General features: G+C 60.0%; 2 protein-coding genes across 2 annotated transcripts; one reads left to right on the top strand and one right to left on the bottom strand.

Moving 5' to 3' along the window:
• Positions 1–1,742: 1,742 nt before the first annotated feature.
• MYCL (MYCL proto-oncogene, bHLH transcription factor) lies at positions 1,743–6,685 on the bottom strand. Its single transcript, XM_033003174.2, is given in 4 exon segments — positions 1,743–3,564; positions 5,976–6,234; positions 6,237–6,323; positions 6,326–6,685. Coding segments are annotated over 4 exon segments (1,041 nt in total). The 5' UTR covers positions 6,461–6,685; the 3' UTR covers positions 1,743–3,004.
• A 7,315-nt stretch (positions 6,686–14,000) lies between these two features.
• Positions 14,001–23,886, top strand: MFSD2A (major facilitator superfamily domain containing 2A). The gene is made up of 14 exons (XM_033003326.2): positions 14,001–14,107; positions 14,204–14,326; positions 14,982–15,106; positions 18,413–18,536; positions 18,669–18,747; positions 19,345–19,517; positions 19,629–19,719; positions 20,243–20,364; positions 20,668–20,751; positions 21,614–21,697; positions 22,013–22,125; positions 22,337–22,480; positions 22,674–22,850; positions 23,225–23,886. The coding sequence occupies exons 1-14, from the start codon at positions 14,030–14,032 to the stop codon at positions 23,280–23,282; spliced, it is 1,575 nt and encodes a 524-aa protein (XP_032859217.2). The 5' UTR covers positions 14,001–14,029; the 3' UTR covers positions 23,283–23,886.
• The last annotated feature ends 1,412 nt before the right edge of the window (positions 23,887–25,298 follow it).

Here is a 25,298-nt window from a genome sequence, read left to right as displayed (position 1 = left end):
GAGGAGGGTATCTCCGCGGTGCCGATCTCCCTGGCAACACACATCCTTCGCCATAGCAACAGGGAGCAGGAGGCTGCGGGCTGGGGAGGGGTGCGGGCAGCCAGCCCCCCCTTGGAGGGGAAGGGATTATCACTGCCTCAGAAAACTGTCCTAAAAATTTGCCAGCCCAGGCGTGAAGGCAGCCCAGCGCCCGCAGCATCCCCGGGCTGGCTGAGGCTGCCCCACGCGAAACCAGGGCTGGTGGGGGTAAAGCTGTGGTGGGAAAGCAGAGGTGGTGTGAGGGGTATGGCTGCGGAGGCGAGGGGGGGTGAGTCGCAAGAAGAGGGGTGTGAGCAGGGTAATAGGTGTTAAAAAAATAACTGTCAGGCCTGGAAATTCTGATTTGTGATGGTTACAGCCAACACTTGCAAACTGCAGCGCTGAACCAGTGAGGAGGAAGAGCCCTGTGTGTTTATTTTGTTCACTTAATAGCACTGTCAGTCTGCTTTCCTGGTCCTTACTGTGGCAAGAAGAGACATCGGCTTTAGAAACCAAGGAAGTTTTAGGTAGATGTATATTTATGTTATGTGGTCTTTACGCAGGAGAACTCAAAGATATGTGCAAAACTGTGATTATTTCTCAGTTTGATTTGAGACCAACTACATTTTCCACTGATGATGGTTTCAGCTCAGGCCACGGGATCTGCACATCATTTCCAAGAAAGAAAAGTAACATTTTAAACAGCCTATGTGCCTTCATCATTAAAAGAAAAAGCACACCTTACTAAAAACCTTCCGGGGAGGGTCACCTTGAGCTGAAAAAAGACACCAGTCTGCAAGTATCAGTGTACAAACAAAAATAAACGTTTGAGGGACTGGTATATCTGGGCTTTGTTTCCTGCGCATGGGCGAGGTGTCAGATTTAGGTCACCCTGCCTCATGTTTAAGCTGTGGTTCCTGTGAGCACCTTTTAATACAGCTCTAAAAAGCTTTGACACAGCGTGATGCAACATACGGAAAGTGTGAAATGCCGCCGGAACCAAAGGGAACAGGTATTTAAGAGCTTCCGTGCAGAATCATTGCTTTTTAAGGCTAGCTTCCCCCAGGTGATTGAGTCTCCTGCAGCAGCAGCAGCTCTTTTCTGACTTCTCAGCAGTAACAGGATCCCGTGTCCCTCCTGCATTTAGAGTAAGACTTTTGAAGGAAACCCAAAAGCATCAGGTTCAGGGACGGCAGAGAGAACACACATATATATAATTTCATCCACTCGGCAGATCTGGGTATATGAAGTTCTCCGATGCCCCTTGAAGCAAGCGGATTGCATTCCCCCCTCCCTATAGGGTTACTGCCGACCACAGCCCCAGCCCCTGACCCACGGGGCAGCAATAGCCCCACACCGACTGCCCCAAGCCCCATTAGTGGGGTTTACAGTTACACCAAAGCCGTCTTCAAGCCCAGCGTGGGCTCTTTGCCCCTCCTTGCCAATAAAGCCACTTAAAAGGAGGAAAAATAATCCAGGTGATTTGTTTTCCTGGCCCCACCGCCATGACCGCTTATGTTTCAATTACTGGGAGAAAGTCAAGACAAAGAGCTCAGTCTTGCTGGCAGTGAGGCAGCCAAGTCCTGGTGCAAAATATGCTAATTTCTGCTCGTGTCCAGGACACCCCAAAACACAGCAGCCAGGCCACCCCCCCCCCCCCCAGTGTATCGTGGCGTGATGCATGGAAACCCACAGCCGCCTACATGGAAAAAGCCAACCCAGGCTGTTGCAAACTTATTTATTTATGAAGTGTGAGGTAATGAAGAAAGTGCTAAATCCGACCACAGTGTTAACTCTAAGGGTTCTCAGCAGGTCAGCAGGGACCCAAGGGTGCCATCCTGTGTGGCCACCGCCTGCCAGCACCCCAGGGAGGGGACAGGGGACTCTGTCACCCACATATCCCACCACAGGATGGGCAGCAGGATGGCACAGGCAGGGGGAAGCCTTGAAAGCGGCCCCCCATGCACCCAACCTGCACCCCTCCAGGCAGGCTCCCTGCAAAAACCAAAGCTTTGCTGGGGATTTTAAGTGGCTGCTGGGGAGGGGGTGCTCACAAAGGTGGGAAAGGGGCTCACACAGATGGGAAAGGGGAAAAATCCCCAGTTATTGCAAATGGGTGGTTTGGAGAGCTGCAAGGGAGGAACTGGCCTCTGCGAGGACTCAGTTCAAGGGTCCAGCAGGAGCCAGCCCCTTCCCGATCTCCCTAAAGTGCAGCAGGAACCCCCCTCCAAAAAAAAGTTTTTATATATATATAAAAAAAGCAAACTCTTTACCAATACTTCTCAAAAAGTGGTACAAAAATACAGTATAAAAACACAGCCTCCAGTATAAGACTCGCAGTAACAGCAGCAGTTTCTAGAACATAAAATCCAAGACAAGCTACTGCATGAAGTGGTAAGAAAGTGAGGTACGGTCCAGCCGAGCAAGGGGACGGCCCATGGGGTGCTGTTAATCCTGGTGAGAGACATCCTGTCATCACCATCACCCTGGGGATCTGTCCGGAGACGAAGCCCACGCTGGGCTCTCCATGTCTTCCTCTGCCTGCTTCCATGAGCCAAAGCAGACCACGGTTGCGTGGGACTTTCGGGGGTGGGTTCCTGGGGCAGCTCCTAGAGATGCTGTTGGTGGTAAACGGCAGAGAGAGATGCAAGGGCTGCCAGGGAGGGGGAATGGTGTTGAGCCTGCAAATCGAAGCAGTCACTTGAGAAAGCTTCACAGGGGGGAACAGGGGAAATCTTGCAACGCCCCGTGCTAAGAAGCCAGCCCCGGGCAGGTGATGCTGGGGCAGGGGGGCCCCACTTTGGCCCCATTCCCACAGCCACCCCACAAGCAGCAACCGCCGCATGCTCCAGCCCCCTGGGGCCAACAGTTCAACAACCAACAGAAAAAAAAAAAAAAAAAACAACAACAACCAAAAAAATCAATGTGCAAATTGAGAGGGAGACAGAGGGTCATGGGGACCAGGGTGGGGGGGGCACGTGGGATGTTAGTGTCCCTTGAGGTGAGCAATCCGTTTGAGCAGCTGGGTCTGCCGCAGCCGTAGCTGCCGCTTCTCGGCCGCCATCCTCCTCTCGGCACTGATGAGCGACTGCAGGTACTCGGAGGATTTGCTCAGGATCACCACTTTGGGTGTCTTGGGGCAGCTGGCGAGCCCGGGCACCTGGTCCCGCAGGGCCAGGAAGCGCGAGCGCAGGTCGTTGCGGCGCTTGCGCTCCAGGTAATTGTGGTTTTTCCTCTTGGCCACGTCCTCGCTGTCAGAGCCGGGGCTGCTGCTGGCTTTTGGCAAGCTGGGCTCAGGCAGCGTGACGGCAGGGGCTGGCTCTGCAGAGCTCGGTGGCTCATCCTCATCCCTCTGGGGTGGCTCCGGGGGGGCACAGGCGTCCGGCGGTGAACGGGCGGCGTAGTTGTGCTGCTGCTGGTGGACGGAGATGTGGAAGCGTTTCATACAGGGGTCCAAGGGGTCGGCACGCAGCGTGATGGTGACCGGCTTCCTCAGGCTGAGCGATTGTCTCTTCTCCACTGTCACCACGTCAATCTCCTCACCTTCTGCTCAAAAGAGACATGGCAAAAAAAAAAAAAATAAAAAAGAAGTCATCATCAGTTGGGAGACCCTGGTCACCCCACAAGGGCTCCCCACAGTCCCTAAATGATCTCCCCGCTGCCATCCCAGAAAAGTTTGCTCATGTACTGAAAAGCTACTCTGCAATCTCCAGAAAAGATTACGCGATTGAAATGCACAGGAAGGAGCTTTCCCACCACATTCACGTGTCCAGTCCTCTGAAATTGGGATAGGGCTTTACTTCTGCCTTGTTTCTGCAGCAGGAGCAACACGTGTCCAGGATAAAGGAAGAAACAGCAGAGCCCACCTGCCCGAGGAGGGGAGACAGGAGGAACAGGATGCTAAGGACCTGGGGCAGCCTAACTCCAAAGTTCATCCTGGTCAGGCGCTTTCATGGCCAATTGGAATTGTAAATGAGGGACATGGGGGGCAGAGCTGCCCTTTGTTCCCCTTGGCTTCCCACTTGGTGACTTGTTACTTTTCACAAGTGATAAACCCCATTCAACTCAGGCTCCCCAGGGACAGAGGAGACAACCCCCCACTGTGCAGAGGTGAAGGGGTCCCTCCAACAGACTTGGTGAACCTCGAAGGCATCCCAAGTCCGGGCGTCAGTGGGGGGAGGTTATCAGGGCTGTGAACAGCAAGACCCAAATAAAGCATATCTGGACCCAAAGCACCCTGCCTGTCGTCATTGCAGCTTGTCTCGAGCCAGCAAAGCCCAGCAGCACGAAGCTGTCCTCAGGGGACAGCGTGGTGACCTGGCTCCAGCCACACTTGTGATCACTCTCACTTCAGGAATGCGTTTTCACCTTTTTTAATTTGACTTTGCAGGAAAATACAGCCGCTCACCTTGGGCAGAGGCCTGGCCCCCACCCCTCCTGCGACAGGGCCAGCGCGGCCACAGGAGCTGGGCTCCAGGGCACCCTCCTGCTTGTGGCCCCCAACCCACACACCAGCCCCACACACAGAGGCTCTGGGGCCTCTGCCCATCAACTCCAAGCCACTGGGCTACCGGAGTTACTGGAAGGGGCACCCCCTGCCCCTAACACAGGCCGACGGCAGCGCTCATCGGTGTCACAACCCGCCCGGTCTCAGCCACGTGTACACACACACACGCACCCCCACCACCACCCCGGCGCTCATTAATAAAAGTCGGCCGGCAGCGCCCCGCCCCCCCGAGCTGCCCATTGGTTGACTGGCGGGGCCGGCCGGCTGCCGTACCACCCCATTGGCCCCCACCCCTGTCCATCAGCGCCATCCCTCTCATTGTTTGCAATCTGTTGCTTTTTGTTCGGCGCCCACGTGGCGCGGCCGGATCCGGACCGGGACCCTACCGGGACCCCCACGCCTCCCCTCTACGCCCCCTCAACCAGCGCCCCCCCCCCCCCTCTTTCCCCCCCCCAATTTGGGTTAAGCCTCTTAACGCCCGCGCTCCTAATGGCATTAAGTCCCCGTCCCGCGCCGTGACTCACCGGTCGTTGCCACCGGCAGATTTATTAACGGGGTCAAGGGGCCGCGTCACCTCTTCCACGAGCAACCGAGTCAGCCCGGCTTCCGTGGGAATGAGGGAAACAGCGTAGGGCCCCCGCCGGGTGGGTTTGGGGGAGACCCCGGGGGTTGTGTTTGTAAACAGAGACTGAAAACGCGGGGGGGTTGGCACCACATTGCCCTTGGCTAGTGGGTTTAAGAGGCATCCGCTTCCCAGGCTGATAACCACCCCCCACCCCCCCCCCGCGTAAACCCATACACCCCCGCCCACGCGGGACAAGCAGACGTGCCCCGGGGGTGGGCTGGGCTGGGATCCCACAGCGATGCGGGATGTTCCTGCTCATCCCACTGAGCCACCGCCTCGGGGGACGCGGCCGCTGCTCCGCAACCTGCCGGCCCCGGGGGATATTTTGCTTTTTGTCCCGAGGAAAACCCGTCCCGGGTGGGCCCTGTGAGCCGGGGGCGATGGGGGGTGAAGAGAGGAAGCAGCAAAGGTTACAAGCCGACGGCAGAGCACACTGCAACGCAAAAAAAAAAAAAAAAACAAACAAAAAAAAAAACCCAAACAAACACACCAAACTTTCCACGGTGAGCTGCAAAGTTGCCCCATACCAACCTGTCCGCGAGGCTCCCGTGGGGCCGGGACGAGCAAAAGGAGCCCCCAGAAACCCACGCAGCGGGCGGGTGGGAGCCCCACGCACCCTCCTGCGAGGGGTAGGGGTTTCCCAAGCAGAAGCCCCGCGGGAAGGGGAGCAGCCGAGCCCGCTTTGTTCGTGGGGCCGGGACCGGGGCTCGCTTGGAGCCGCAACAAAGGCGCTGCCTTGGCTGGGAGGCTCCCGGCACGCACATGTGTGGACACGCGTGTCCTCCACGCCGGGCTGCAGCGAGGCTGGAGGGTGGCCAGGCTTACCAGAATCGCTTTGGCCCTCGGATCCCGAGGATGCGGGGACCTTGCTCTCGGCCAGCGGGCAAAGGAAAACGGCGGCGGGATCCACGCACTCGCTCACCGAGCTGCTGAACCCCAAATCCTGCGCGAATGAGGGTTTGTGGGGGGTGGCCCGCTGCGTGCCCGTGGAAAGTTTCTCTGTCATCGCCTTCTCCAGTCTCTCCCGGGCTGAAAACCCGCTCCACATGCAATCTTTGAGGATGAAAGCGCTCAGATTCCCGAAGATCTCCCCCGTCCCTATGAGATATTCCGGCTCTTCCCCGGCCAGGCAGTAGCGGGAGAACCAGCCGGAGCGCTTCCTCCGCCCCGGGGGTTCCCAGGGGGGAGAGGGGGGGCGTGGGGACCAGCTCGAACTTCTTCCAGATATCCTCGCTGGGTGCCGTGGAGCGGTGGAAATCCTCCTGGGCGTCGTGGTCGTAAAAGTAGTGTTGATACGAGTCAAATTCCATCTCTGCATGGAGGGGAGGAGGGGGTGGCAGGAAGGAAAAAAAAAAAAAAAAAAAAAAAAAAAAAAAAAAAGGGGGGGGGGCAACACCCCCCCACACCGCCGCCCGATCTGCAACCCCGCTCAGGAAAGGGGCACCCCCAGCCCCATGGGCGAAGGCGGGGGAGCCCCCCCGGTGCGCCCACCTCGCCCGGTGCTGCGGGTCGCGGCGGCACCAGGCACCGAGCCGGGACGCGGGCGCATTGTTTTCCCCCCCCGCTCTTATAGACTGTCTGCGACCGCCGGCCCCGCCCCCCCTGCCAATCACAGGGGTGTGATTTGCATAGAGGGCGGGGCCATGCCCTGTTCCCCGCCCCCCCCCGAGGGGGGCACGGTGTGAAGGATGCCCCCCCCCATGTTCCCCGGGGATGCTAACGGAGCTATTAGCCAGTGGCCACCCCTCGCGCTGGGCTGGGGGACCCCCCGCTGCCCCCCCCAGCTCCTGATGCCCTCAGCCTATCCAAAATGTCGGGGTTTTGGGGGGGGGACACACCCCCCTCTACAAGCGCTAAGGAGGGACTCCAGCAAGGAATATTTTGGCTGAGGACACTCAAACCAAGTGTAACTGGGCCACCAGCCTGGGGACGTTGGGCTGAGCACAACGGCAAACTGGAGAAGTGGGAATATGTCACAGCAAGGCATCGTCCACTGCCTGAGACCACCCCACGGGTGTCTTTTCCCACCCACCCCCTCCTGCCTGGGTGTCCCCCCACTTCCCCTCGGGCTCCCGAGCCCTCATGGGGACACCTCCACCACCCCCCGCTGCAGCCACCCATCGCTGCTGCGTGGTTCCAGCTCCGGGCAGCAGTGAGGTCACTTGGTGTCTGCGTCCCACCCAGGGTGCTCCCACAGAGGTGCCCCTGCAGCCAGTTGGGAGCTTCACCCCTCCAAAACCACCACCCCGAGGGGCTGGGAGATGCTGACAAAGCTGGGAGCAACAAGCTGGAGGGAAGCCAGGGATGGAGTAGGAGACAACGGAGCCGATCTCGCACACGCAGCTCCCACCACCAGCACTTCGCCCCGTCGTTGCTGCCCAAACAGGGCTTTGCCCCTGTGGCACCCAGCACATCCAGCCTGGGGGTCCAGAGAGACGCGCTGCATCCTCGGGGACCCGGACGAGCGCAGTGGGATGCTGCATCTCTCCACTGCCAAGGTCCTCCTAGGATGGGCAATAAACCTTTTGAAAACACAGTGCGGCTTTTGCCTGGTGCACTAACGACCGTGGCATTGTTACACACACATGTGCCATTACAAAGTCCACCCAGGACAAGCAGGTTCCCCCCCAGCAGCGTGCACCAACCCACTCCAGCCCCAGCACCCTCTTTTTGGTACCCAGGGTGGTTGGGTTCCCCAGGATCTGTCCTGTCTGGAGGCATTGGGAGCTGGGGGGGCTTCAGCACCAGCCCTGCAGGAAGCAATCAGGCCCAGTTCAGCAACCAGCATAGCCCAGTACAGCCCACTGCAGCCCAGCCCACTGCAGCCCAGCCCAGCCCAACAGAGCCCTGCATGGCCCTGTATGGTCCTTCGTGGTCCAGCACAACTAGGCCCAGGGCAGTACAGCCCAGTGCAGCCCAGTGGAACCCTGTATGGACCAGCACACCTCAGCAAAGCACAGCCCAGTACAGCCTAGTGGAACCCTGCATGGACTAGCCCACTTCAGCAAAGCACAGCCCAGTGCAGGCCAGCACAGTCCAGCTTTTCCCACTACAGCCCAGCATGATCCTGCATGGACCAGCATAGCTCAGCACACCTTGGCAAGGCACAACCCGGTACAGCCCAGGGCATCCCAGTGTAACCCTGCACGGACCAGCACCAGCCCAGCACACCTCAACAAAGCACAGACCAGTACAGCCCAGCGCAGCCCAGCACAGTCCAGCTATTCCCAGAGCAGCCCAGCACAGTCCAGCTTTTCCCACCACAGCCCAGCATGATCCTGCACGGACCAGCACCAGCCCAGCACACCTCAGCAAAGCACAGCCCTGTACAGCCCCGCACAGCCCAGTGGAACCCTGCACGGACCAGCACAGCCCGGCACGGACGAATCCAGCCCACCCAGCACAGCCCCGCAGGAACCAGCACATCCCAGCGCTGCCCAGCGCGGTCCAGCACAGCTCCCCCCATGTGTCCTCCCGCCCCGTAACCCCCCACACCCCCCCCCGGTCTCCGGTCGCCGCCACCGGCGGGCGCAGGGCGCCACCTGCTGGAATTCGGGAAGCACCGGGGCCCGTGACGGACCCACCGTCCGTGGGGCAGCGGGAACGGGGGGGGGGGGGGGGTCACACACCCCACCACGGGGCACCCCCGGGCCCGCTCCGCTGAGCCGGAGCCGGGGCCCGGAGGGGAGCGCCGGGAGGAGCCGGTGCTTCCCGGTGCCCACAGCTCCGTGCCTCAGTTTCCCCGTTGCCAAGCTGGCAGAGGGCGCGGGGGAGGCAGAGGAGCAGGGCTGGCAGCGGACGCTGGGCTGGTGGCTGTCCTCAGGGGGTCCCCGAGCATGCGGGGTGACCCAGGGCCACCTCCTTGCTGCAGCTGAGCTTGCGAGGCTTTGCCAGCCTCGGACGTCTGCGTCAGCGCAGCAGGAGGGTGCCGGGCTTGGGGCTGTGGTTTCCCAGCCATGAGGGTGCCGTGGGGTCCCTGCGATGGCCGCAGCACCCTACACAGCCTCGTGGCACACCCTGAGCATCCCAATCCCACCCGCATGCCTGCGGGGCTGAGGCAGGACCCACACAGTCCCAAGGAGCCCGTGTTGACGTTCCCTTTGTGCTCCGGTCTCAGCGTTGGCTCTGGTCCCCAGACAGGTTGGCAGCCCTGGGCTTGTCCCCAGGGTGTCCCCAGCCAGGCTGCTCCCAGCCCTTCACCCTCCTCGGGAAGCATGGCTGAAATCCTCTCTTTTTCTTTAGAAAACAAATTGCCCCATCGACATGAAAAGCTGTGGAGGTTCATCCTGCCCCAGCGCTGTTGGGGTCAGCGGGGATGGAGGGTCAGGAGCTGGGACATTGCCCCCAACACCGACACATCCCTGGGCACAGGAGCAAAGGCTCCTACAACCTATAGCTCTGGGCCACGTCTCCTTCCCCCTCCTCGCTGGCCTCGGGGACCTCTCCAGCTTTTCCCAGGGTGAGGCAGGAGCTTGTCCCAGCTTCAAGAGGCTCCGGATGCTTTGAAGGTGCAAAAGCACCGCTGGAGAAGGCTGGAGGGGCCGAGCAGCCCTTTCATCCCAGCCTCTCCAGGCACTTGGCAAACAGGACCCGAGAGCCTCTCGCTGCGGGCGCCCACGCCGGCTGCGCAAACAGGGGCGGGTGGGCGATTCCCCCCTGGGGGTCTGTGGCACTCAGGGCTGGGTGGCCAGGCCCACACCTCGCCGTGCCCCCCCCCGCTGCTGCCCCAGTCGCGGTGCGCTGGCATGGCTCCGCAGCCAGCACGGAGCACACGCCCCCGGTGCTGGCATGGCTCCGGGGGAGCTGCCACGGCTCAGCTGGTGGCTGGCTCGGCCCCAGCGCATGACACAAAGTGGTTCCTGGGGCTCCCCCCCTCTCCCCGTGCCCTTTGGATCCCCACTGACAGCAGGGCTGGACTTTGAAGCTCCAGCCCCAAAGCGCTTCCCCACAGTGGACAGTCACCTCGAGCCTGACGGGTGTCTCGGGGGTACCCTGAGCTCTGCTTCTGGCTGTCCTCATTTCACTGTAGCCGCCACCTTGGAGCCACCCTGCTGTCCCTATGGGGGTCCCAGGGACAGGGGAGGCTGTGTGCCCCTGTGCCAACACATCCCACGCCTGTCTCATCCCCCTCAGCCTTGTGACACGCTCCCCAGGGTCCCACATGTGCGAGAGGTTTGGGCAGCACAGGGCGGCTGCCACGTGCTGCCATGCAAGGCGTCCCCTTTGTCCCCGTGAAGTTGTCGGGCAGCGGCCACGGGGGCTGGATGGGCCCTTGTGAAACCCCTGCCCACGTCCCCGCGGGGTAGGGGGAGCGCCACAAAATATTGCCCAGCTGTACAGGGAGGGGGACAGTGCTCACAGCCCCAGGGTCACACCAGCCCCAGCACCCTGGGGATGCAGCCACCCACTCTGAATTTAGCAGGCAGTGAAGTCCAGAAAAGAGGGAGGAAAATGCACCATCAGCTCCAGCCCTCCTGCCTCCTCACCTCCCCGGACCCATTTTTCCCCCAGCATACCCTGCTTGGTGCCAGGAGATGCTCTGAGCCCTGGAGAAGCTCTGCGGTGTGCGGGCACAGTTATTCCCAAACTGGGGAGTCCCGCTGATGCTGGCCTGTGGCCCCCCAACTATTCTGGGACCAGCTCACTGCCATTTGCCCCCAAGCCCGTCCTCCCCGTCCCGGCTGGCCCAGCCTGGCAGGGCTGTCTGGTTTCGGGTGCGCTCACGCTTGCTCAGCTCCTGCTCTGGGCTGTGCCAGATCCACAACAGCAGGAAGACGTGGGTGGCAGGCAGGATGGCAGAGCCATCATCCACTGGAGCTGCTCCCATCCCTATCCCTGTCCCCAGGGCTGAGCCATGTCCCCAGGGCCAGCATTTGGGTCCCAGCCCCTGAAGAGTCACCCCTAGAGCCCAATGGTGTCCCCAGCTCAGGGATGTGGAGGCTGGGATGACGTAGCATCGCTGTCAGAGGGGTATTTGTGCCGTGGTCTTGCCTGCAAGAACATCATGCTGAATTGGTCCTGGTGCCAAGGGTGACCCTGTGAATGGCCTAGACCCAAACACTTGTGGGTCCTGGGGACCCCAAACCTGACAGGAGCTGCTGCACCAACATCCCCACTGGGGTCATCCCATGGCAGCTCATTTATTGCTGTGAGGACCCCCAGAGCATCTGTTTGGGAGGAAGGTGTAAAATCCCCCACTGGAAATTGTGCAATACCAGATTTGGGGGAGAAAATCCTCCTAATCCAGGGAAATCCTGGCCTTTCTGCTTCTTCTGCTTCATGTGTAAGGCAGGGCTACACCTATCTGCAGTCTTTCTGCACAATCTCCAGCACAAAGGACGGCTCATTGTTCCCCTAAAGCCGTGTTTGCCCAGGAGGCAGTTTCTCAGGGCTTTACTCAAGGACAGGAATGCCAAAAGCATCAGGAGCTGGGGAGCCCCTGGGTCAAAGGGAGCGGAGCAATAGCACTGGGATCAAACACAATGGGGACCCGAGGACAAAATTACCCTGTCTCCAGGGAACCCAGTCCCTCCAGGGCGGGCAAGTGCCACCATGGGAGTCCTCTCTGATCCTGTGCAAGATGCCTTCTCTGCGGAAAGGGAAACTGAGGCACAGAGCAGGGACCCTGCACTGAGCCTGCAGGGTGTTGACTCAAGCGTGCCGCCCCAGCAAATCCCTGGTTACATGTGTTGGGAGAGCAGAGCATGTTGGGGTACCCCAATCTGTGCTTTGGGGATGGGGCAGGGCTGGTCAGGGTCACAAACCTGCGTGGATGTCCCCAGTGGCTGCACCGCTGCTCGGGGACTTGGTCATCCCCAGCAAGAAGGTGTCCAGGGCGCTGTGCTCCACGCCAGCACGCAGAGCCAGCAGCCAGCTGGCTGCAGCCACGCGGAATGGCCACACGCCTCTCAACCACCCAGCACAGGAGCAGCACGGACCCCGAAACCGAGACCCCTTAAATTGTGCTGCTCACCGCAGTGCAGGGTCACGGCGCTCGTCCCAGTCGCCTGAGCTCTGATGCTCAGGAAGAGCAGAGCCCACCCAATTCATTACACAACTGTGCCGGCAGACGTAGGCAAGAGCCCAACCCTGATACAAGGCTTCTTCCTCCTTGGGGGGTTTCCAGCTCACACTGGGGTGTCTGTCAGATGCACCCCAGACAGCACGGCACGGTGGGGCGAGGAGCCCGAGGCAGGTCTGTGCCAAACTGTCTGGGCAAGTGGCGTTGCCCACACCTCGCTCCCCTCTTGCTTAAAGGTATTTGGTGTCTCTGAACAAATGTGGACAGCCTGAAGGCTCGCACAGGCCCCCGTCCCCGGTGGGGACGCAGGGCTGTGACACATGGCAGCGGCGGGGGAACCCGCTGCAGACGTACAAGGGGCCGGAAACCGTGAGTCAACGGTGACACCAGCTCAGTGCTCCCGAAACTGGGGAGTTCCTGGAACTGCTGGGCCACTGCTCCATGCCAGGGGCCACCCACCCTGCTCGTCCCCAGCGCCCGCTCAGGCTCTGCAGCATCCCAGCTCAGTGCCAGCTGCCTGTCCTGCCTGTCCCTGTCCCCATGTAAGGGCAGCTCCAAGTCCAGTTCCAAGTGGCAATCAGGCGATGGCACTGGGTGGCACGCTGGCCCCGCTGGCTCGGCCCCGCTATGCAGCCCCATCTCGTGGCACATATTGGGGTGATCTTTGAACCTCGGTGGCCTGAGCCAAGTGGAGTTGGTGGTTGTCACTGTGGTGACACGGCACTGGCACGGGTATACGTGTGCCCACCAGTGGGGCCACAGCACCCAGCACAGCCGAGAGGTGCTGGGATCGATCTCCATGTGGCTGTCTGGACTGGGGGACACCATGGGTAGCCCAGGGAGAGGTGCTGGGGCCCGGGAGCCACTGTCACCTGCTGAAACTGTTGTGCAGCAGCCAGGGGCCGTGGGTGCTGATGCTGGGGTGCGCTCCTGCTTCACTTCAGCTCCTTTGATGGGCCAGTATGGAGGGGGGTTGAGAGTGGGCCCATGCTGAGGCTGGCACTGAGGGTCTCCAGTCCCCAGCCCTCCCTCGCTGGTGCCACCCGTGGGACAGGGAGGGTGACAGTGCCTCCGCCAGCCCTGTCCCCTTGTTGGGCAACGCAGTGTTCACTCAGCCTCTGCCATCAATGGGGGCACCTGGGGGGGGAGGAAGGACGGGGGGGGGATGGAGAAAGGGATGGGATGAAGGGCTGGGTTGGAGAGGGGGGATGAGGGGTGGGGATGAGGGATGGGGGGTGAGGAATGGGGATGGAGGGATAGGGATAGAGGGGATGACGGGTGAGGGATGGGGATGGAGGTATGGGGGTGAAGGATGGGGGGGTGAGGGATGGGGATGGAGGTATGGGGGTGAAGGATGGGGGGGTGAGGGATGGGGATGGAGGGATAGGGATAGAGGGGATGACGGGTGAGGGATGGGGATGGAGGTATGGGGGTGAAGGATGGGGGGGTGAGGGATGGGGATGGAGGGATGGGGAGTGAGGGGATGACGGGTGAGGGATGGGGATGGAGGTATGGGGGTGAAGGATGGGGGGGTGAGGGATGGGGATGGAGGGATGGGGAGTGAGGAATGGGGGATGAGGGATGGGGGGTGAGGAATGGGTATGGAGGGGATGGGGGGTAAGGAGGGGGGGGGGGGGGGGCAGAGACGTGGAGAAAGGCTGGGACCGGGGGGGTGGGAGGACGAAGGGAAGGGGCTGGGGTCTGGAGGCAAGCCCGGGGCAGGAGGAGGAGGAGGAGGCCGCTGCCCCCGGGCGGGGGGGTAGGCGGGGAGGCGGCGGCCGAAGCCCCTCCCGGGGCGGGGCGCTGCCGGTACAAGGCCCGGGCGGGCGGCAGCGCGGCCCCATTCATCGCGCACGGCATGGCCGGGGGCGGCGGCTCGGAGCGGGCCCGGGCCGGGGGGCTCCTGCCGCCCGCCTGCCGCCAGCCCCGCCGCAGGGTGAGCCCCGGGGGGGTCGGGGTGGGACGGTTCGGGTTTTGGGGGGGGGGGGGGGGCGTTGCTTCCCGGCGGTGCTAACGCCGAGCCCGGTTGCAGGAGAGCCGGGAGCGGCTGTCGGTGTGCAGCAAGCTGTGTTACGCCGTCGGGGGGGCTCCTTACCAGATCACGGGCTGCGCGCTCGGCTTCTTCCTCCAGATCTACCTCCTGGATGTGGCGCAGGTACGGCCGGGACCCGCGTGGGGAGGGGGGACGGGACACCGGAGCCCCCGGTGCTGTTTTGCCCGGCTTACCAGAGTCCCGGGCCCCGCTGGAAGCGGTGCGCCCCGCTGGGGAGGGGGGGGCGTGGGGGGGGGGGGGGTATGGCGCACGCAGGAGCTGCGGTTCTGCGTGGGCTTCGGTCCCAGGGCTGTGGGTTTCCACCGGGCCGGCCCCACGCGTTAGAAGCCGTGCGGCTGCTCCGTGTTTTGGGTTTCCCCAGCTGATAAAATGGACTCGTGGTGCTGGTCCTGCGGGATGCAGGATCTGACCCGCAAACCCGCGGAATTCCGGGTCGGTGTGAAACAAGGAGGGAAGCCACTGGGAGAAGTGCCCGTGGGGCACCCTCGTGCTGGCCGCAGGGTGGGTTCTGGGGAGATCTGCTCTGAGACGACAGGAGTTTGTTGTGGAAAGAGCGTGGTGGGGCAGCGCTGGGAGAGACTAGGTCTCTGTGCCTTAAATCCCACTGAACAAGGGGGAGAGACCGAGGGACCCGTCCCCTGATCCCAAATGGCAGTGGGGTTGTGGTTTGGTCAAGAAGGTCTCGAGGAGCTCAGGAAGGGCAGCCAGGGGCACAGGGGGGGGTTCTGTGACCTGACACAAGATCTTGTTCCTGCAGCTGGATCCTTTCTATGCCTCCATCATCCTGTTTGTGGGGCGAGCCTGGGATGCCATCACAGACCCCATGGTGGGCTTCTTCATCAGCAAAACATCATGGACCCGCTTCGGCCGCCTGATGCCCTGGTAAGAGCTGCCTGTAGCACCCCGCATCCCTGCCTGATGTGTCACAGCGCTTCCAGTCAGCTTTGGGTGTCCCTTGGCATGAGGTTTGCAGGGCAGGACGTGCTGACGCCCTATCTCACCCAGGTAGAGGTGCCACGTGCCCCAAAAAGCCTGAGGTGCTGCCAACAGCTGGAGCCCTGGGTGGTGACAGTGCCAGCAGAGCAGGTGGCATCACACCCGGAGGGAGGAGGGACTGGGGTGTGCGTGGTCAATGCGCAGTGGTGGGGTGCCATCTGACAGTCACGAGGATGTTGTTCTGGCAGGAAAAGAGCCGTCATGGATCTGAGTGTCTGCACGGGGGTGCTTCCGCCGCCCTTGGGAGCGGGGCGCTGTGTGAAGGGGTGCGGAAGGGAGTTGGAGCAGATGGGATGGGGTTTGCAAAGCCCCAAAAGGCTCGTGCCTGCACCCAGGGCAGAGTTAGGACATCTGTAAAACACCTACGCCTGTGCGGGACACCGAGTGTTGCAGGGTGCTAATGCCTCGGTGCGGACATGGTAGCAAGTCCTGTGCTAAAATAACCCATGTCCTGGGTCCCTGCGGGATTGCTGAAATACAATGCAGCAGTGGGGGGAGTGGAATTAGAGGGACGCAGTCCTTTTCCCCCGCAGATTATACCCTCTGCTTCCAGGCTTTCCTGGAATAACTCTGGGCACTGGCAGTTGGGTGTTAAAGCCAGGCCCCACACATGGCCTGAAATAGTTTCTCGGCAGCCGCATGTGTGGCGGGGTCTGGGGTCCAGAGATTAGAGCAGAGCTGCCTGGGTGTGCAGGCAGGGCTGCGCGGGATAGCCATGCGTGCTCGGATGGCTGCCGCGGCCCCGCTCTCTGTAACCTCTCATCCTCGAGGCAGGGGGTGGGGATGGAGCGGCTGCATTCCTCCAAACGGCTCCTGCTTCGTTAGAATTAGCCAGAGCTTTCGACTTTTGCTGGGCCCCTCAGCAGTGCCAGGGCAGCCGGCTGCGAGGAGCTTGCCGCTATTGTACACGGCTCAAGGGTAACCTGCTGAGTCTGATTTGGATGGAGTTGAACTGAGTTTAAAGCTCCCAAACTCGGGGTTTGTTGGCTGCAGTGGGGCTGCCCAGCCCCAGTCTGGTGTGGCTGCCAAGTTGCTTGCTGCTGCCTCAGTTTCCCTGTGTGCAAAGCCGGGAGCTGCAGATGCTGTGGAGTGGTCTCAGAGGCTGCTGCCTGATCCCAGTCCTTGGCACCCGTGAGGTGACCCTGTGTGACCCCTCTCTGTGCGAGGGTTTATGGCCCAAAGTTTCTGCCGGGCTCTGAAGGGTCTGATCTGCGAGGCCAAGCCCCAGCTGGCTGCCGGCAGCTCTAGCTCAAAACTTGGGACTGCTCCGGCTCCTCAGAAGGGAGAGACCTTCCCGGAGGGCAATCACCTCTCTCCCTTCCACTTCTTTCTTTCTGAAACACTTTTTGGCATGTTTTGTCCCCGAAGTTTGTCCACAGGCTGCCTCCTTTCCCCCAGCCTCAGTGACCCCACTCTGTCCCCAGCTCCGAGCAGGTCCCCATTTCCTTGACCACCCCAGACTTCCCGGTGACTAAAATTTCTCCTTGATGTGTTGGTGACAGTAGAGCCCCAGCTTTGACCTTCCTTCTCCTGGGTAGCCGCCGTTTGCAAACGGTTAACCGCCGGGCTGGGAAAGGGGTGTGCGAGCCGTGGCACAAAGGAACACACCATCGCTCCGTGGCCAATGAGCGGGTGAGCGCGTCACGGCAGCCTCCTCCGAGCGTCTTAATCACCTCGGCCTCGGTCAGGGGTAACTCGCAGTCACTTGTCTACCACTGCCAGGAGGTGCTGGCCAGGGCTCAGCACCCGGGTCCCGGTGCTGGGGGTGGGCCCACGGGGGATTGGCACACCCGACCTGCACACGCTGGCGCCCATGGCGAGCGTGACGTGGTTCCCCCTGCGCGGCTGCGGTGACTCATTCAAAATTTCCCTTGGCTCCACGTATGCGTGCGGCGATAAGCACGGGGGAGAGGAGTGGCTGGAGCCGGCTCGCCCCTTTCCTCCCCCCGCCGGGGTGACGTGCGCATGGAAAAATGTGCATGTGTTGGGTCCTGTGCAATGCCTCTGCCGGCTCTCCATCCATGGCGATTCAGTTCCTCACTCTCTGAACCCCCCCCCCAACCTCCGACTTTAAATTTAAACTTCACGTCCTGTACGTCAGCCCGGACGGAAAGATCTCGCCGTACCCTGCCAGTGGAGGGCCAGCCCTGGCCGTGCGTGGCTCTGTCTCGTGTCCGGTTCTGCTGGCTTCACTCCAGGACGCAGCCCCTGTCCAGTAGTTTGTGAAGCGCAGGGTGCTTGCAAATCCCCGTGCAAAATCAGTCTCTTAAACAGATGTGCTCAACATCTGGCTTGCTTTCCTCCAGGAGAGGGAATTCCTCCTGTGCCCTCCCGAGTGATGGGGGGACCTGGGTGTTTGTGGTGTCCTCGGGCTGCTGGCACAGGGCAGAGCTGTTCCCTGTGTGGGTTGCAGCAGGACAAGGGTTATGAGAAGCGCTGGATGAAGCGGGGAAATGCTCTGGGTGGCTTCCCGCTGCAATCACCCTCGCTGCCCGGTCCTGCTGGGACTGCTGCCAAGGCCCAGTACTTAAGCAATCCCTTCCGATCCTTTCTTGCGCTTTGCATCCCGTGTCCCTGTGCCTGCAGCTCCGGGAAGCTGGGCAGGGGTGGAAGAAGGAGCCAGCCTGCTGCTGGCTGGTGCTTTGCCCCACCCCTGCCAGCAGAATGGAGGTGACCCCAGGACCAGGGCTGGAGGGGGGGGGGCTGATGGTAAAGCCAAGCTGGTGAGAGGTATTTGGCTGCTGGGCCCGTGGAGCTGTGCTGCCTGGCTGCTCCCCAGCCCTTGCCGGGATGAGGGAGGTGATTACATCCCACTGAACACACAGCGGTGCTGCCTGGGGGAGAGGTTGGGGACAGGGCTAGAAGCTGATGACAGGAGCGGATCAGTCTCTTCTGTCAAATCCGGGATGTCTGTTTTTACAAATAAAGCTCTTTTCTAGAAGTCTGAGTCAGCTCTTCCCGTTCCCATCCTGTTAGACCTGAGCTGCTGCCTTCAGCCTGGTCTGAATCACCCCTGTGGCAACCATCTCCTGTCCAAGTGTTGGAGCAGGGTGGGCCACCCCAGGGCAGCTCAGGAGGTCCCCAAAATCAGATGCCTAAACCCTACTGGATGTGTGGCAGTGGGGAGAGCCAGGCTGGTGGGATTACCCAGGCACTGGGCACTTGTAAGGCTAACACCGTGTCTTCCCAAAGGATCATCTTCTCCACCCCGTTTGCTGTCATCTCCTACTTCCTCATCTGGTTTGTGCCGGACATCTCCAGCGGCCAAGTGATGTGGTACCTTGTCTTCTACTGCATCTTCCAGACCCTTGTGACGGTGAGTTGGGCTCTGCATGCACCAGGGCCGGTGGGTAAGGGGTGAAGAGAACGAACCCATGCCTTCATCTCACTGAGCTGCAGAGAAGGGCAGGTTCCCATCCCTGAGCTAATCCTCCTCGTGCCATTGCAGTGCTTCCACGTGCCCTACTCAGCGCTGACCATGTTCATCAGCAGGGAGCAGAGCGAGCGGGACTCAGCCACTGCCTACCGTAAGAGTATTTCCTTCCCTTCCTCCCCATGGCTGGGGGGCAGCCGATGCTCAGCTCCTTTGCTGCAGCTCTTGCTGGGGCATGATCTTCTTCCTCATGCCTGGCTGGAAGGGCTCGTTCGATGGCACCCCACCCCAAGGATGGTGTGTGATGAACATCATTCAGGGCTTGAATTGCAGCTGGTCGAGCTCTTCCTGTTCCTCTTCCCCAGCTCCTCCAGCAGACATCCTTGTCTAGTCTGGTAAGAGCTGGGCTGATGGGGAAGGTGGTCCCTGTTATGGCCAAGTGCCTGGAGCAGATGGTGGGGGAATCTGAGCTCCTGAGTCTTTCCTTCTGCTCTGTCATACAGCAGTGGGAGCAGCATAACCAAGTCTTGGCCTCTCTCCCTGCCTCAGTTTCCTCAACAGATGCTCTGCTTCCCTGCAGCTTTATCACTTGTTGAATTAGAGGGAGTTGTAGGAGAGCTGGGCTGGCTCATTTCAGCTGGTGAAGGGCAATGAATTGCAGCTGGGGAGGCTGTGCTGTGGAGAAGGGTTTTGCAGCCAGGCCCTGGGTGCCCAAGGGCTGTGTCTCAGTCCTGCTGGCTTCTCCCTCCAGGTATGACAGTGGAAGTGTTGGGCACTGTGCTGGGCACTGCAATCCAGGGCCAGATCGTGGGCAAGGTGGTTACTCCCTGCATTGAGAACCCCCTCTTCATCGGCAAGACCAACTCCTCGGTGGCCATGGAGGAGCTAAACATGACCCACGACACCGGGTCGCTCACAGACACGGTAAGCTGGGGGGACCTGCTGGCAGGCCCTGCCATAATCCCCTTGTCTTTGTGACTGGTCTGGCTTCTGGGACAAGCCCCCTCCCTTACTGCTCCCCTTTCTTCTGCACAGAGAAATGCCTACATGATTGCTGCGGGGGTCATCGGGGGACTCTACATCCTCTGTGCCGTGATCCTGTCGGTGGGCGTGCGGGAGAAGAGAGGTGAGGCTTGAGACATGCTGGAATACTCCAAACTTGTGGAAACACTGTTTTCCTGCCAGGGACTCCCCAGGAGCATGGCTGAGCTCTCAGCCCTTCATTTGTGGGTCAAGGCCCAGAGAAGAGGGGCAGGTAGAGCTGAGGTCTGGGTCTGGGTGCCTGGGGAAGGTGCTGCAGGAGGCCAGAGCATCTCCTGGGTCTGTCAGAGCACAGCCCTGAGGACTTAGCTCTCTGCTCTGCACTCTCAGAGATAAACGTTATCTTGTGAAGTTTTGTCTGACCAAGGTTGCTAGTGCCAATTAAGGCATCCTGAGGTGAGGTGATATCCAAAGTCCAGTAGCTTCTGTCTTTCCCTCTGCTTTGTGACCAGCTCTGCTTATCCTGGGTGGATCATGAGGTGGGATGCTGTAGGCGGGCAGGGGCTTGCACAGGGTGCTCAGCAGCAGGCGTGAGGCCCTGCACCCCTGGCACCCAAGGGTGCTGTTTCAGTGGGTCTAACGATGGGCTGATTTGATCTGCTCCCCAGAGTCCTCCGAGCTCCAGTCGGACGAGCCGGTCTCCTTCTTCCGGGGGCTGAAGCTGGTGATGAACCATGGTGCCTACATCAAGCTCATCGCCGGCTTCCTCTTCACCTCACTGGCCTTCATGGTAAGCACAGCTGGGCTTGAAGGACTGGGGAGAGGGAACGGCAGCAGTGCAGCTGGGGGATGAGCAGCATAAGGTCCAAATAGGATCCTGGTGGGCTGGGAGCATGTGAGGTGGCAGCTCAGTGAGCCAGAGCCGCCCCAGGCAGAGAGGAAGGATGTGGCTTCGTGCCCTCGCATGGGTCGGTGAATGGCCGCTTTCTTCCCCTGCCCGTGCTCTGGGTGCAGCCTCGAGAGGAGGGGCACATCCCTCCGGGGTGACTGGGGTGCCCGTCCCCCCCCTAACCGCTCTCTGCCTCCTCCACAGCTGCTGGAGGGTAACTTTGCCCTCTTCTGCACCTACACCTTGGGTTTCCGCAATGAGTTCCAGAACATCCTCCTGGCCATCATGGTGCGTATGGCTCTGTCCTGGAGCCCCTTGAGGCCGGGACTGCGGTGGGATGCGTGCTGTGGGATGGATGCTCCGTGGGCTGAGGGGAGGGAGGCCATGGGGACAGTGACCGAAGGTCCCCTGGGAGGAGGGGGAGGGAGAAGGAGCTGCCAAATGTCCTGCAAAGGCCAGGCGGGTTGGCAGGAACAGCAAGTTCTTTGTTCCCCTTTGAAGGCAGCCAGAGACAGGGGAGACCAGGAGCCGTGGGGGCCTTTTGTCCAAATCCTGCCACTTATCTCCCTTCCCCCCCTGCCTCGAGAAAAGGATCTCAGTGTTTACTGCCAGGAATATGGAGCAAAACAGCTCCTTGGGATCCTTTTTCAGCTTGCCTCATCCCTGGGAGCACTTCCCACCCTCCCTGCTCAGTGGGGTGGAGAGGTCCAAGGTGCCAAGGTCTTCACGGAGCCTGGCTCTTGGCCATGCTGCATGCAGGAAGCTTTGACAAGATCAGGTCCCTTCCCAGCACCGAGGATCGAGTCAGGTCCTCCTTCTGTTTGGGCAGGTGTGGTGGCACCGGCTGGGTGCCCTGAGGACGGCGGTGCCAGGGTGCTCCACACCAGGGGAGGAGGTGGCCCCACACCACCCGCTCTAATCACAAGCTTTCCTTTTTGGGAGCAGAGGCAAGTGAGGGATGGGTGAGGGCAGGAACAGGCAGCGTGGCTGCATGCCAGATCTGGGAGTATGTGGAAATCAGGTGCTGGAAAAAGCTGGAAATGTGATGGAGGAGGCTGTGTCCAGGAGCTGCTCCTTGCTGGGAAGAGCTTTTCCCCCAGAGAAGATCCTGGCCAGCAAGTGACACCATGACCCCCTTCTTTTCCCATAGCTCTCAGCCACCTTGACTATTCCCCTCTGGCAGTGGTTCCTTACCCGCTTTGGGAAGAAGACTGCTGTCTACGTGGGCATCTCGGTGAGTGGGTCCCCTCGAGCGCAGAGGTGCACGGGAGGATGGGGTTTCCCACGTGGGGTGAGCAGAGCTGTGTCCCTCAGAGGACCCAGATTTGGGCAGGGGCTGCTGCTAATGAGGATTTAGTGCCTGTCCCTCATCCTGCTGTTTGTGCTGTCATGGATGTGGCCAAGGCCAGCAGAAGTGGCTGCTGTGGGGCTCCGGGAGGAAGGCTGCACCACTGCTTCCCTGGCTGGCATGCAGGGGAGGGAAGGGGCAAGGCCAAGGAGTTTGGGTCAGGCACTGCTGACACCAACCTGGTTTTTGTCCCCTATCCAGTCTGCCATCCCCTTCCTCATCATGGTGGCTGTCCTGGACAGTAACCTCATCGTCACCTACATCGTGGCTGTTGCAGCTGGGATCAGCGTTGCAGCCGCTTTCCTCCTGCCCTGGTGAGTGCGAGGTTCTGGCGCTCTCAGCACTGCACCCTGAGAGCTGGGCAAGGTGCTTCCAGGGCCTGCTGGAGTGGTTAGAAATCCTGAGAAGGGCTTTTTGCAATGTTTTCAGCCCAAGATAGGACTCTCGGAGGGAAATCCTCTCAGCAGGGAGAGGAGATGCTTTGTTGGCTCAGTCCTAGTGTTCACCATCCCGCTCTCTGCACAGGTCCATGCTCCCAGATGTCATAGATGACTTCAAGCTGCAGCACCCTGACTCCCATGGCCATGAAGCCATCTTCTTCTCCTTCTATGTCTTCTTCACCAAGTTTACCTCTGGGGTTTCCCTGGGCATCTCCACACTCAGCTTAGAGTGAGTTCTGGCATGGGAACTGAGAGGGGGGAGGCAGGCAAGCCTTGCATCTCCTCTTCCCAAGGGTTGGGAGGGAGGTTGGAGGTCGGGGGGTAGGTTTAAATCTAGTTGTGGCTCCAAACCTCTCCCTGCAAGGTCAGGTTCGTCTCCTACAAACTGTTTCCTTTGCCTGAAGGTCCCTTTCTGTCTGCAGCTTTGCAGGGTACCAGACCCGGGGCTGTTCCCAGCCCAGCGAGGTGAACTTCACCCTGAAGATGCTGGTGTCGGCCGTGCCTGTGGGGCTGATCCTGCTGGGCCTGCTCCTGTTCAAGCTGTACCCCATCGATGAGGAGAAGCGGAGGAAAAACAAGAAAGCCCTGCAGGACTTACGGTGAGTGTCAGCTTGTGCTATGGAGGTAGAAAGCACAGCATGCCAGCAGGGTGTGTGGGGGCAGGATCAGGCCCAGGCGGGTTGGGACACCCTGTGACTTGTTCGGGAATCCTCCAAGACCTGTGGGTGGTGGGGTGAGGGAAGGGCTGGCTTGTTTTTCCAATCCTGACTTCCAAAGAGATGGCGTGAAGTGTTTGAGAGCAACGGGAACCCGCCCCAGTTGCTAAAGAAAACTCGTTTGGGGACTGCGCAAGGCGGTGCCGTCCCCCTCGAGCCCTTCAGAGGCTCCTCTGCTCCAACGCAGAGGTCTGCTCGGAGGCAGTCCTTGCTCCACGGCTCATTCCATGCCTCCTCCCCAACCCTTTTTCCCCCAGGGAGGAGAGCAACAGCAGCTCGGAGTCAGACAACACAGAACTGGCCAGCATCGTGTGACCCTGGGCTGGGTCCATCCGCTCACACTGGGGCTCTCCGAAGGACTCAGCCCCTCCAGGGCCGGACCAGCCCCTTGCTGCTGTAGGTGCGCGCCGTCAAAGAGCGCCTGGGAGAAGCCGTGCAGAGCATCCACCGACTCAAAACACGAGATCTGTGCCGGTCTTGTGCCTTCCACGGGATCCACAGAGCGCTGGTAGTGTACGTTACACGAATTGACCTTGTGGTACTTGTGTGCCTCACGAGAAACAAGCACTATTCCTTGCCGGGTCCCGGAGAGCAGAAAAGCCTGAAGCGGGATCCTTTTGCTCGTCACACTCGTGCCTGCTGCCTGTCTGTGCCCGGCCCGTGCTGGCCGACGGCCCGTGGGACCCGCGGTGGTGGTAGTGTACATTACACTGTCAATGTGACCGCGCCAAGGACGTGAGCTCACCTCTGCTGTCTGTACATACGACACTAATTTGGACAGCTGTTCTTTTTTTTTTATAGAGCCTAATTAACTTAATGATGTAAATATGAAACTATTTCCTATTTGTATATATCTGGACAGAAACTGAACTTGAGGACCTATTAATATTAATTTACATAAAAGTGGGCAAAGTCAGCAGTGTGGGTGTGGAGGATTTTTTTTTTTTTTTTGGCTGCTTTTTTTGTGGATGTCAGCAAGCTGAGTCCCTTTACGTGTTATGGGGTGCAGGATTGACTTCCCCTGAGCCAAAGGCGCAGGAATGCTGTAATCCAGGCAGGCGGCTGTGCCCAGCAGCCCCTTACCCCCGTGCGGCTCCTTGTTCAATGCCTGCACCGCAGCAACCTAACAAAGGCTCTATTATTTTCTGTCTTTCAAGAGAGAACGGGGGTGGAGGGAGGAATGAAATCAAAGTGCTGCCTGCGGAGATTGTGAACCCGGGGCTGGAAACAGGAGAGGCAGCTGGGGAGCAGAGGGAAAGGGAATGCGGGCTGTGGGTGACACTCAACACTTTCTCCCAGGGCAGTGTGCTGTGCAAGCGTTAATCTTTGTGGATATTTATACCTTGCTCTCGCATTTCCCTCTCCGCAGCAGAAACGGGAAGAGCTCTGCCCTCCCTGCTCCGCAGGAGCACCACACTCCTGTGGCAGCGAGTGTAATGTAGAAGGGAAAAGGGGGCTGGAGTGAGTGCAGGAAGGATGCACTGGAGATGAAGCAGCCACCCATACAGCCGGGGTAAATGCCCAGTGTGAGGGGACTGTGCAAACTCTGCTGCTCTGTCCCCATGGCCACTGCGCTGGGGACGGGGCTGTTGCCTTCTGTTAAGCACATTTGTCACACCAAAAAATCTGTGGGGTTGGGGCCTGAGTCGAGAGGGGCTTCTCTGTGCAGGGTGGGGGATTGGAGGAAGGATGGCTCATCCTTTGTTCCACATTTGGATACAAAGGACTGGAATGAGGATGAGGTTTTAAAAATAGCCAGAGGGATTAGACCTTAGCTGGGAAAGCTTGACTGGGCCCCCCTCTGCCACCATGGCGTGGGTCATGGAAAGAAGCAAAAGGGATGATGCAAGGAGTCTGGGAGCTGGCTTTGTGCTGGGCAGAGGGCAAGAGGCAGCCTTAAACAGGGCCCCCGGGCCCTCTGCTCCCCCAGGGATGGAGCTTGCAGCAAAGAAATAAGGGCAGGACAAAACAAGGGGGACAAAGTCAGTTCTCTGAAGCCCCCGTAGCAGGGCAAGTAGGTGCCATGTGCACCCTCTGTGAGAGGAGGAGGAGAAGGAGGAGGGCAGTGCTCCAGCCAAACACAGGGCTTGAGACTGTCGCAAATGCCCTGACCCCTGCCCTGTTCCTGGCCGGGCTGGGGAGGAGTCACCCTGGCCATTGCTATGACCTGGCTGCCTCCGAGGGGCGTGGACAAGGCTGCTGTCTCTGAGATTTGGAAGACTGCTGCTAGCTTTTATTTTCAAAGAGTTTCAACAGAAATAAGGCACATTTTATTCTCTGCCTCCTCTTTTTTTTTTTTTTTTTTTTTTTTGGCTCTGTGGGGTTCACTAG

The sequence above is a fragment of the Tyto alba genome, unplaced genomic scaffold, assembly GCF_018691265.1.
Source record: "Tyto alba isolate M040663 unplaced genomic scaffold, T.alba_DEE_v4.0 Super-Scaffold_20, whole genome shotgun sequence".
NCBI lineage: Eukaryota > Metazoa > Chordata > Aves > Strigiformes > Tytonidae > Tyto > Tyto alba.
Note: the sequence above shows the minus strand (reverse complement) of the source record. Positions and strands in the feature narration are given on the sequence as shown.

Excerpts from the sequence above, each read along its gene's own strand:
- MFSD2A (XM_033003326.2), top strand. The coding sequence starts at position 14,030 with ATGGCCGGGGGCGGCGGCTCGGAGCGGGCCCGGGCCGGGGGGCTCCTG. Across the intron at positions 14,327-14,981 it reads ACCTCCTGGATGTGGCGCAG|CTGGATCCTTTCTATGCCTC; the intron begins GTACGGCCGGGA and ends TTGTTCCTGCAG. Across the intron at positions 18,748-19,344 it reads GGACTCAGCCACTGCCTACC|GTATGACAGTGGAAGTGTTG; the intron begins GTAAGAGTATTT and ends TTCTCCCTCCAG.